Source organism: Nuphar pumila, unplaced genomic scaffold (genome assembly GCF_984573655.1).
Source record: "Nuphar pumila unplaced genomic scaffold, dmNupPumi1.hap1.1 HAP1_SCAFFOLD_1596, whole genome shotgun sequence".
NCBI classification, from domain to species: Eukaryota; Viridiplantae; Streptophyta; class Magnoliopsida; order Nymphaeales; family Nymphaeaceae; genus Nuphar; species Nuphar pumila.
Genome location: NW_028323719.1, coordinates 1 through 12,958, shown reverse-complemented (window position 1 = coordinate 12,958; position 12,958 = coordinate 1). Strand labels below are relative to the sequence as shown.

The 12,958-nt window shown below is 51.2% G+C and overlaps 1 protein-coding gene across 1 annotated transcript; it reads left to right on the top strand.

Annotated features, from left to right (window-relative positions):
- The first annotated feature begins 488 nt into the window (after nucleotides 1-488).
- LOC149809182 (uncharacterized) lies at nucleotides 489-3,692 on the top strand. The gene is made up of 6 exons (XM_089994964.1): nucleotides 489-730; nucleotides 1,164-1,380; nucleotides 1,645-1,877; nucleotides 2,367-2,670; nucleotides 2,886-3,068; nucleotides 3,440-3,692. Exons 1-6 carry the CDS (start codon nucleotides 489-491, stop codon nucleotides 3,470-3,472), a joined length of 1,212 nt encoding a protein of 403 aa, XP_089851090.1. The 3' UTR covers nucleotides 3,473-3,692.
- Nucleotides 3,693-12,958: the final 9,266 nt, after the last annotated feature.

Genomic DNA, 12,958 nt, shown 5'->3' with positions numbered 1-12,958 from the left:
TGAAAATTTGACCAAAGTACTAAGAATTTCCGAAGACAGCGCCATGCACAATGAGCCTGCCGCAAACTAAATGCGATATTCTGTCCGTAGGATGTGAATGCTTGGAGTGCTAGAATCAAGTCCCGTCAAAACAATATATCCGTGACACGGACTGTGATGCGGATGATTGTGATTACGTGATGCGGGGCATCACTTCCTTCGGAAGGTGCTGGGGCCCAGCCTTGGTTTGCACCGATTTCCTTGGTAGTCGTGTGCTAGAGGTCCTGTATCTGCTTAGAACTTGTAAGTCCAAGTAGAATCAAATTGGTTTGCTCCATACCATACTTTGCCAAACCAGGGACACGACGTCGCCAATGTGGCGCCAGGCGTTGGGACACCTGATGCCGATGCTATGATGTAACTGATTACCTTAGCGCTGTAAACTGTCTTGTTTTTCGCACACTGCTACGAAGCCTCGCATAGTTCGTAACCCTGCGACCTTCTTCACAATGAATGCAAACGGCGACATACCGCATCACGACTCGTACCTTTTCAGCACATATCTGGGTAAAGGCAGCGACGGATTGGTTTGGAAGGCGCAGTACGTAGGCACTGTGAATCGCGGAAGCCTCAAGCCAAACACGCATGTCGCCATCAAGCTCGTGGATAAGAAGAACATTCGCCCCAACGAAGTCACGATTCAAGCTCAGCTCCGCCACCTTAACATCGTGCAGCTCTACGACGTAATTGAGTATGCCTCGGCTTCTTATTTGGGTGGCCCTGTCACAGTTCACATCTCCCATGCACAGTCTGCCCGTAATCGTTGTACTCCTTGTGATGATTATGAAAGTACCGAGTTTCTTCTTTGACATTCGTTGCCCACGCCAAGCTCTGTGGCATGTGCATGCTGAGTTTTGCTGTTTCACAGCATCCAACCGTCGAATTTGGAAACGCTCGCAGCATCCATGGGACGGCCAGGATTTTCAATTGACAGATATGTCACAATTGGAATGTCGAATGATGCAGACGCGTGTTTCGTGTTGGGTGGAAGCAGCCAGGGTTCCTAGTCAGGGTCTGCACCTTCCGACCAGGTTCGGTTTCGTGATATCCCGTGGCGGCCTTCCTGCAGCCAGTCTTGAACCACGTCTTAGAGATAAGGATGTTGATCAAACCTTGGACTGCAGGTGTGGTACATACTTCGGGATGGTAATGGAGCTGGCCGATCATATGAAGCATAAGCTGGCAGGACCGTCGCTATGGGACTGCATAAAGAGCTGTGTAGAAACCAACCAGAAGGTGAAAATCTACGGGACACTAGACAGGCTCAATCGAGATGGATCGGAGAGCTTTTGCCGCCCTCTCAAGGGTGGAGAAGCCACGATAAGATGGGTTTTCCTACAGGTGCGGCTGCCTGGTTGAAGAACTGTCGGTGCAACGCATGCCATGCAGCACATGGAGCGATATTTGACCATGTGAAGGGGTGATTCCCATGACACCAGCCCACCGCAGCCGGTAACGCTGCCTGGATGTAGACATGTCTGAGTGAGCATTATTGCGCCTGTGCGTGATAAGGCATGCGCAATGTTCTGAAACTCCCAGGGTTTGCTGCCAGGCGCTGCTTTGAAGCGTCTCGGCTCGTGCTTTGACTCTCAGCGTTCCGTACAGGTGGCGTCAGCCCTGGATTTTTTGCACAGGCATCCAAAAAACTTTTGCAATCGAGATGTCAAACCACACAACGTGTTGGTAGTGGACTTCGCTGCGCATCGAGACCTCATATTCCGCCCCGTCATCAAACTTGCGGACTTTGGCTTTTGCAAAGCCACGGACGTTGAAGACGCAAGAACCCGCCTTGGCACCCCAGCTTATGCCCCTCCTGAAATTATCAACCAGAAAGTGAGGTGTGTGCTTGCCCATTCACGCATCATCACAGTTATCAGCCACTGGCCGTGCAAGCTTTTCGCACCATGGCAATATTTTGCAAGCTTCAAGTTCGCCCTCACATGATTGGCATCCAAATCATGCTGGAGTGCATCGTGCTTGGAACCGGTTGTTGAAATTGTTTTTTGGACCAGTAGTTGCAGCTCCGATGGCGGCTCGGTGTCTACTCTACCTACTCCGCCACCACCCTCACACGAATACATTCCGGCGAACTGCCCTCACCCTGCCGGCAGATTTCCCCGGTATTGATCAGCCCTCAACATACCAGGCATGCCAGCAGTGCATATGCTTTTGCAATTCTGATCTGTGCGTTGACGCTGTCGCATCCCCACACAGCCTCAGGCACATCGAGCAGAGTGCGGGTCACATATGTTTTGATACTTGACCTTGCGGACAAAGTGTCTGATCTGTCACGATTGCAAGTCATCCTGCGTTGCGTCGAATTGCAGGCAAGTACCGGTCGCCGATGAAGTTGGGGAGGAAAAGGATATTTTTTATTGCGGCAAGAAGGCCGACGTATGGTCGGCCGGGGTGCTGCTGTACGTGCTGGCCGCAGGCATCGAGCCTTTCAAGGACAAGAGTGACCTCCTCCAAAAGGGTGATGCCGCCAACCAGGCCATGATGATCCGCATTGGCTCTGGGAAGTACGACATCTTCACACAGGATCGGATTGGGCACTGCTCCCCCGAGCTTCAAGATCTGCTGAGGTGGATGCTCACTCGTGACCCCAATCAGCGGCCCACCATGGAAATGGTGCGCTCCACCTGTTTCAGCGCATGAGAATGCCATGCACGACATTGATCAGTTGACATGTTTTGCCATCTCTATCTCGATCGGCGGCCGTTGGGCCATTTGGCAAGGGAAGGAAGTTTCTGGAAGTTCTGCACTCATGAACGAAGTGCGCAATCTGCACAAGAGTGCTTGCTGGATGTGTTCAACGTGGCAATGATTCCGTTTGGCGTCTGCAGGTCATCTCACATGCATGGAGTAAGAAGCTGAATCAAGATATCCAGACACGGCCTGGTCCTGAAGGTGTTGGTGAGTACCTTCCCGCATGGGATGCATTGAGTAAAAACATCGCCACATCCGTGGCTACTGCACAACACGAGGAAGTCTGGACATTACCAATGCCTCGCGCAGAAGTAGAGGAGGTGTGTCGCTTGGACTGTCTGTGCTTGGATTTGTGTGTTGGTGACAAATGGCATGGATGCCATGGCATCTGACAACATGTGCACCGCGCGACCGACTGTTTGAATAAGCCTTTGTGCAGAAGCGTAGTTCTGTCGCAGAGTTTTTAATGACTGTTTCTGCCTTTGAGGTGCCGGCCCCGAGACGGCGATTTTGTTGCGATTATGAGGTGGCCCATGTTGTAGTGGACAATAAGACCTGTCAGTTGTGCTATTGATGGCTCAACGCCTTGTTTGTCTGATGGGTTTTGCCATGTTCAGCACTACACCGCATATGGCTTGTTTTGGCGTCGGAAGCCCTCACATTGTGGTTGAGTTTGCTGTCTGCCGTGCAGCTTCTCCTGAGGTACTCAGAGCGGACCAGGTGACAGACGTCTTGAGGACTCGCATCCACTTGGATCCTCATTCCTTGGGGTCTGTGTCAAGTGGGAAATTTACAACCGCCTGTCCATCCAAAGGCATTGACGATGGGCAAGACACCACCCTGCTTGGCATTCGCGCCTAACAGGCAAGGCTGGTTTATAAGTCCTTGCTGGGCTGGAGTCATTTTGTTCAAGACAGCGTTTGCCAAGGAATCTGCCAGTGGATTTGACACCAATGACCGTGGTTGATAGGAACACTGGTGACCTTTGCTACACATGTTTCCAAGAGTGTCTAAGGATTTTTGGATGTCTGTGTCAACCTAAACATGCTCTGGCACTTCAGAGTTGTTATTGATCTTGAGTCTGTTTGATGATCCTTTTGCATGCATTCTGTGGATCAGTCTTGCCTTGTAGGCCAGTAAGTTATCAGCAAATTATCAATCGCAATGACATGCGCATATTGCTTGTCAGTGGTACCAGCGGCACAATCCAAAGCTAGTGTGCCTGCGCCATCCCTCATCAGACATGCCCGAACAACCCTGGTGTTTTGCAGTGCCGGCACGGATCCATCGGAAAATAACTCACTGATCCCTTTGGAGACCATCACGTACATGATTGCTCCGTAGAATGCCAGTCATATGTCGCCAAATCTAAACAGTGATCAATTGTTGGCCAACGAACCAGCAGCCCACCGAACAGCATGTACATGTCATGTGGGTATTCTAGAAGAACTTGCTCATCACACTTCCTGATGAGGTGATGAATTGATACGAATGCCGCTGGAACATGATGTCACGTCACCTGCTAACCCCTTCATTGCATATTGCCGAGCGTGCAATGCTCGACAACGTGCAATGGCAGTCATGCCTGCATTTGACGCCCATCTCGATTTTGCGGCAGCAGAAACAAGGCACCTTATCAGAGTTGGCACTTCTTCGACCTCATATTATGTCATCGCCTCGTCTCCATCATCAGCCTCCACCTCCCTGCCACCCCTTACAGCAATCGCAGTACAAGCGCCAACAACAGGTGCGTCTGCCGTTGGCCTGATGTCACCCTCCATCAAGTTGACGCATCGATGCAGGCTGGGCAGATAGCCCTTTGCTCCAGCCTCCCTATGTGCTGCAAGCGTGGCGAGACTCGGTCCTCTGCCTGTGCGGGCTCAGTGACAATGTTCGATGTTGTGCAGGTCATGGAGGCAGAGGTCAAAGCGGCGGGCGGGCCCTGAGGCGCTCGTGTGACGACCGGTGCGTCATCAGCAATGCGAGCGATGGCCTGACCCGCCGGTGCCTCTACAATCGGCGTGGGCATTGTCGCCGGAGCGGAGCCTTGTGCGAGGGGATCTTCGAGGAGTGCTGCAGGATGGAGGCGAGCTGGGCGGTAGGGCACGTTGGGGAGCGAGGGCTGGGCGTCAGCAACATTGGCGCGTCTGCATATGCAACTGTCTCAAGGGCGGCTTCACCGGAGGGTGCAGGGTGAGGGTGAGGCCTAGTTGCGTTGGAGTAATGCTCAAGCCGCCCAACTCTGGCTCCCAGCCCGCGTATCATTTCCGCATTTATGCCAGCTTAGTCCTGCCTTCTAAATGACGGAGAAGGCATTCCTTGGCCTTCTGTTCTGCATATCATGAAATTATATCAGCATTCCAAAGCCCAGTGCAAAGCAGACAATCGAGCGCGCTGGCTTCCAGCTTGGACAGACTTCACTCGGAAAACAGACGATTTTTGGACGGTGTATTTGATTTCGGCTTGTTAGAGCCTCCTCCTATCCCTGGGGATACCTGAAGTCACAAATGAATGACGTAATCTGCACCGCGGGAACTGGACCCTGAACTCCTGAACCCATGGATGATTTTGTGCGAATCTGTGCCTCAATAACTTCACAACGTCATACATTTACAGCTTCTGCAAAGTTGACGACGAGGCAATGTGACAAGTACTAGCAAATTAGGTGCCATGGTCTTGCGGAGGTGTCTTGCACGCGACTGCTCTGCGATGCAGCCGCGATACTGTTGCATGCTGTGTTTGTAGTATGTCATAGTATATGTATTTCCCTTGACAAATTCTCTGCTTCATTCTGCTTGCTTGTTTCTCTACACCAAGCATGGCTCCTGCTGCAATGCATCAACGCTCAGGTTTGGGGAAGCCCGACCATCGCGGCGCCACAGCATCGATCGACGAGGAGCAGATCATGAGGAAAGCGTCAGGAAGATTTGCGTTGCACGAGCTTGTGCGCTTGAGCATCAGCAGAAACGCAGACCTCCCTGTACTGCAGCAGGTAATGAGTGGGCTCCAGCGGGCTCAGCGTTGAATACATCATTGCGCCTTCTGTTGTCCTGACGGGAAAGTTTCCTTATCAGCGACGTTTGGAAGTAGACATAAAGTGCACTGCGGTACATCTGAAGATGGTCAGAAATGCCCTCCCTGCAGGATTTCGATTTTGCAGGATGATGAGATGTACATTATGACTCCACGCAAGCATCAGTAAACATCCATCAAAAGCGTAATGACACATAGGAAGGAAATTAAATAATCAGATATGTCAGCAGCGCATGGCCAACTAAGCCTCTCAATGTGCAGCTCTGCAGCGGGCAAGGCAAAAGCACCCTTCCCCTTCATGCACGCACACAGATCATCACAGAATGCAGCTTGCGGGAGGAAGTGCGCTGTGCTCGAGAGCTGCAGCTCGTTCAACATGTGGCAACCTTTGAACTGGACACCCTGTTAGATGCCAATCAACCAGGGTGGTTTGAAGAGCAAGTGAACCTGCTGACGCTCTCCACGCGACAGACACCTGTTGGCCCACAACCTACTGCAGGTCCGCTGCGACGGTGTGTATTTCCAGGCATGCAGTGCATGTAAATGTCGCTTCCATGAGAATCTCAGCATCACCATGATCGTTCTGTCACAGACGACACACGACACCATAAGACATCTATGGGCCAATGGTGACTTGGTGTGCCAGCTGGTGGACGCGTCTCACAGATCATAGGCATTCCAGTTACATGGATTGCATGAGCCATAACTAGTCAAGCAATTTATGTCGTATGAATCCCCATAAATCAACCCCGAACAACTCTGTCCTAACTATCTCAACGAACTTGTATCTCTGTTCCGCCCTTGGTATGCATCGTCATCCAAGGTGCGCGTGGCCGAAGCTCCAAATGAGTATGGCTTGATACCCGATGCGTTTGTTTTGTTAACAGAAAATGAAACAGGTGGACTGCATTGACCAACTGGCACACAAAAGAACCTTGGGATCCACTCATACACTTTCAAGAGGTGGACTCAATCTCTGACCTTGCACAAGTGGTCTCAACAGGATGTAGAGCTTACAGGCGGAAGTGCCATTGCATGTGTCATGACTGATTACTATCCATTCGACTTTGCTTGTATAGACTCTCGTTCGATTCAGATGTACAGCAGGTGTCTTTAGTTTACAATCTCATTAACGCTGGTGCTGGTTGGGGAAGAGCTGAGCGTCAATGTTGGTCCACACAACATGATACAGTAGGATCGCCACGTGCCGAAATTGTGGGAGACTGAGAATGTGGCCCAACGCTACATGGTTTCGGGCATGCTTGTGCACCTGTATGAGAGCTAGAAGGTTCCAATCTCACTTGTCTGGAGCTCGGATATCACAGTGTGTACATGGGTGCAGATACAATCCGCACCGTGCCATGTCGCACAGACACCGGCTTCTCTCAAGCAAAGTGAATCCGTACTTGGACGCAAACGCGGCAGGCAACCGAGTTTCCAAAAACATGCGCCCTCAAAGCGCAGCGTTGCCGACGAGCGCAAACATTTCAGCACTTCGACAGGTCCACGTTCCTCACGATGCTTCTTCAAACCCCAGCACCCAGGCTGTGTCCCCTGACCATCAAAGACTCCAAACCCATGCGAGTGTGTCATTACACATGGCTCAGCGCCCCCACACGTCTCCCCACCCAGGTTCGTGACGCATGCCACCATGGATATATGGTACATGTTGTGTTAGAGTGACACGTCTGCCCGCCGATAGATCATGCAAGCCAGGACAAACATGGTCGCACGAATGATCGGTTGAGAACTCATGGATTGAGAACAAGCAAACTAGGTAGCACTGCAATTAGTTCAACTGTTTCCACATCGCAATTGCGCTTACGTGGACAATGCAAAAGGAACAGCATCTGCCGTTCGCAGAAGACAGCACAGCCCAAGACAAAGAATTTGGATGCTTATGAGGCATACAAACAACTGAGCCAGAATTATTGCAAAATTATGATGTATTGCTTGCCGCATGTTTCACAAACTCCAAATATGTCAACAGTCATTCACTTTGGTCCGCGCTTATCCACATCAAGTCGTGAATAGCTCATACGCTGAGCGTGTACAGGGCGGGTCGCGGTGGGTGCGCCTCGTACTCTTCGACTGTTGAGAGCTGCGGCCAAAGTCAAGCACAGCTTGCAAGAACACAACGGTGAGGGGCAAGGCGCAGCTTGGGCAGCGCTGAGCGCGCATGTCCAACATGCACAGGCGCACTACCAAGAGTGCCTGGATCTGTGCTTGCAAGAGTCTGTATCGCACGGATCTGAAGCAACATCGCCATGGTCCCAAGAGCGGCGTCGAGCATGGCAATTTCAGGTGCTCTTGCACGGCAAAGGCGCTGCCCCTGTGCTGTCACAATCTCACAGCTCGCTTGTGCAGTTGATAATGATGAGGTATCTTTTACATCACTACTGTATCCACATGGACATTGGCAACTCCAAGAACTACTTGTGAGTTGACCCACTGGAAAGCCAAGAATGCTTCAATGTGGTTGACTTGACGATTAGCAAGCTTTGCTGAAAGGTTCGTGATGGCTGCCTGCCCTAGAAGCGCTCTGACCAGGGAGATTACGGAGGGGAGTGACAGTCTCAAGTATGACTTGATTTTTGTGAATAATATGTACTGCATGCAGGTGGGAGATCTGCCAATGTCACAGGGGCACAGGGCCGCCATTCGGAAGTTCACACTGGACCGGTGTGCAAAAGTCATTCAGCGAAACTGGTCAAGATACAAGCACACAAGGGATGTCAAATGCGCAGCTGAGCGCGAGCAAGCGCGGATTCTTGCTTCAATTGACGCTCGCAGGCAGTGGGCTGCAACCATCTTGCAGAGTTGGTGGCGCCGACATGCAGCTGTGAGGTTTGCATGCAACTTACAAAAACAGCAGCTCCAGCGGCAACGAGAGCAACTCGTGAAGTGCTTGAAACAACTTGCATCAGCTCGCCGGATACAGGTGTGGTCCACACGCACATGCCGGTGCTGGCTTATGACATGTCTTACGACGCGTTTGATGGTACATTGGAAAGGCATCATCAATACATCACATAGATAATGGCAGGAAAGAGTCAACAAGCAACAAAGACAGAAGGCATCATCAACATCCATGCCTCGTGGCAGCGGTGGCTATGATCATTTCACGACGACCCAGTTAGGCCAGGCACTTCATGAAATGTATTGAGGTTTAAGGTTGGTTTGCGGTACCGCCCACTGAATGCGTCGCATCATTACCAAATGATGGTACTGCAGGCAGCTTGGAGGAAGTGCCAGAGAAGGAGGGACGTGGCATGCGCCCTATTAACTGCTGAGCGCCGATGCTCCGAATCGGCACACGCAGGCGCAGGATCGGCTTCTTGGGCGTCCCGGCTTTCAAGCAAATGGCTGGAGGTACCCAAAGCAATGCTGCTACTGGTGCGCCTTCAGGCAGCTGTCCGGGGCTGGCTGGTGAGGCGCAGCAAGGACTTGGGGTGGCGGCGAGCTGCGCTCGAAATTCGACGCAGGCAGCGACGCCGGAAGGAATGGGAGTGCCACCGGAGCCATATGCTTGCTACATTGCCTTTGCAGCGACAAGTGTTGAAGGCTTGGGACGCATGCCATAAATCCCTCGCTAAGGGGGATAGCCTGATGCAGGTATGCTGACACATAGGACAAGTTTGCCTGCTTGTAGATCCTTGTGTTGCTTTCTTTTGTGTCCTGGCCCGCCGTGCTGGGAGCATCCCAGGAACTGTTCCTTCCTGGCATCGCAAGCCGCATGTCCACGCCCATGATGTTCCATGTCACATTCACTGTGTGGACCATGTGGCGTTGCAGCACAGGGTGTTGTATCCAGGCACATGAGTTCTGTGATAGCAAATTTGCCCGTCAATCACGTGCTCCATCACTTCAGTCCAGCGTGCAGAATTGGTGCGTTATGTGCTGTTCAGCTTTGTCTGCAAGACAGGGGACGTACCTGGCAATGACTGCATCATTGTATTGTGCTAACAACAACTGAACTCCTGAGCTGGCAGTGTCTAGATCAGTGAGTGACAGTGAGGGGTGAACAAGAAGCAAGATAATGATGAATGCTGCACAATTTATCATTTTCAGGGTGGGTGGGTGGCTTCAACCAAAAGACAGCGAACCCAAGTGTTTGCTGCCCGGTTGAACCAAACAAGATGCGTGATGTATTGAGACTGGCGACTGCTGATGAGCATTTCGAAATGCGAAACAGCCCTGCTTTCAGAAGGCAAGCGATGCTCTCGGGCTACAAACTCTGTGACTCAGACCGAGTAGGATTGCGTACGTCACTGCTTGCGCACAGCTAACACATAACTACGATCATAATCCACATAATCGTGCAATGTATGTCAAGGCAGCGATCCCTGGTCATGGATCCATCGCCATGCACAGCATGCTTAATGATGCGTTTTCTGTGTATGTCATGGTGACTATCTGCTGTGTGTGCAGAAGTGTCAAGAGGAGTTCCAGCAGAATTGGCAACAATACGCCCATCAGGAGCGCGTCGATGCACTTGGCAAGCCCCTTCCACGCAACTGGGTTCCCTACACAGACCCCGTCAAACACGGCATGCTGTACTTAAACATGCACACCAACGAGCTTCACCAGATCAACCCCAATCTCGTGCTCTTAAAGCCGGAACTGCAAGAGCAATGGGCAGAGGGACAGCAGCAGTTGCACTCTGTCCTTCAGCACATCTGGCTGCAGCAGCAGCTTGTACAAGAGGCTGCAAGTAGGGTGCAAGATGACCTGCACGCAAAAATGCACGACTTGAAATTCGAGCATGCTGCATGACAACGGGGCCGCATTCTGCAGCTTGTGAGCTTTCCCTTCAGCAAAGGTGCTCAGCATATTAACATAGCTGCAGATTGGCTTTTATGGTAAGCCAACATGCATATGCTTTTGACAACATGGTCGCAAACACACGGATGTGTCTCGAGATATATTGGCTGCAACATTTTTCCGGAAATTAGGGGTAATCTTGTAATCCAATGACACGGCATGCTGGATTACCATGTGCCTTTTCTTGTGTCGCCCCGGCCGCTGCCCATGTGCGAGGGAGCGGAGGGCGTCCGTCCAAGGACGACGTCATCGACCTTGGCAGTAGTGACAGCAGGGACTGCATGCGTGTGTGCAGCCAATGTAAAGTGGCGTGTGAGTGGAGGTCCAGCAAGGGCCTGGATGCCTAGCATGAGCTGCGCTGCCATGTCAGTGACGCAGACAAACTGGGATAGAACCTCAGTGCTGTGGACGTGCACCCTCACCAGCAGTCTGCTTAACAGCATCCTCACGCTGGAAGGTGCGTGATGCCGCCTCAACCATGCGAACTCTGGTACACCATGTTTTGGTTGCATATCTTCCTAATTTGTTCATCCTTTGTTCATGGACTGTGCATGGCCATCGCATGGCGATGGCTTCGTTGCGTCGACTAGTGAGCCTGTCATGTTGGTGATTGAAACAGACTATGCAGGTATGATGGTGAAGGCATTGCCTGTGAAGGGTCCACGGGTCCCCGCCACGTCCTCCCAGAGCCCGCTATTGCAAGTAATTGTCCAGTGACCTGAAGACTGTAAAACTTGAAAGCAAAATTGTGGCTCAGGCTGCACAAACACAGGCGGAAGCGGAGAACGCTCGCCGAGCGGCCCGGCTCTATGAAACGGCGTACAGACTGAAAAAGCGACAGGCTTCTGGTGCACATCCTGTTGCCAGGAGCGCTCATTTGTGGCGTTGCATGGTGGTATGTTGTCCGTCAACAGTATGAGGTCGCTGTGCCTGCTGGGAGGGCTTGGGGTGGAACTGTCGTGAGTGCCTTTTCCCTTCACTCCACACGAGTGCGAGACAGGGATGGCCGTCTCGCCTATTCTTGACGCTTCTGTGAGGCTGACACATATTTTCTGTTGTTTTTTCTTCACTCTTTGAAACGTGGAAGAGGATATCTTGCTCCATTGAAGAACTATTCTTCCATGCCCATGCGTTTGCTATGCCTTATTTGTCACGGGTAGTTGAAAATCGCATTGTCACGGGTTGTTTTTAAAACACAATTTTTCCATTCCTGGCAAGTAACATGATGAATTAATCATGTTACTCGCCAGCAATGGAAATTGACTTTCTCCTCTTTGCATAATAGCAACGAAGCTCATGAGATTATGAAAGCCCTCTAATTTTCACACTTTGCCTGACTTGGAATCTTCCACTTGATGGCATTCGTCGCGTCTTGCGGCGCCGGGGACATGGTGTGATCCCCAATTGTTTATTTATTTATTTATTTTATTCGACAAATGGGTCGCTGAGGTATGTCCGAAAGACCGAAAAGGAAGGTCAAAGTCTCCCTGCCTCCCTCACTTGGAGGACGCACAATGCTAACTAACCATTCATCCTGTTCATCGAGGCAGCCCACGCGGTTTATCGGTTTCTTCAGCGCGTATCGGCCTCGAAGTACGGTCACAAACGGTTTGGCACCCCTATGAACTGGAGCCTTGTCGTTGAACCGACATCCTTACCACGACTCATGACTCATGAGTTGGCTTGTATCCTAGAACGGTGTAAAGCATACACTCCTGAGTAAGTTGCTTTTCATGTACATAGTCGCATATGTGGATTGGGAGAATATGACGCTGAGGGTGCGAAGAAGTACTGTTGCACTTGGGACAGCTGTCCATTAGCTACCTCCTCTCATCAGAAGGTCTTGTTCCCGGCTGACTATCCTGTGACGAGACGGGTGCGTTTCTGGCATATCGACAGTTCAGCGCACAACCTGAATTTGCATGCTGTACATTTGAAAGATCGGTTGCTGTGCGGTGCTGGTTCTGTACAGCCGCGGTTCTCCATCTACTCGGACAGAGGTGCTCAGATTTCGGTACTGACAGTTGCAACTCATAACCTTTGCATTGCCAATGCCATCGGACAAAAAATCATTCACCAGCGATTCAAGGCTAATCGTGACAAATTCCTGCAAGCACGCTATTCTCTAAAAGATGATAAATGAAACCCTGGTACGCCTGCCTGGAAAGGCTGGCGTATTCAACGGCGAGACAATGCAAAGGTTCATATACTCGAGCTAATTGTAGGAATGCTGCATTCCTCAAGGAAGTGCCAAGCTATGGAGGCTTTCTGAAAGCTTTGTTGATCAGGTGTCCGCCTTACTCCCACCGTTGAGTGATAAGACCATGTGTGTGGTTCAAAGACATTATTAGAA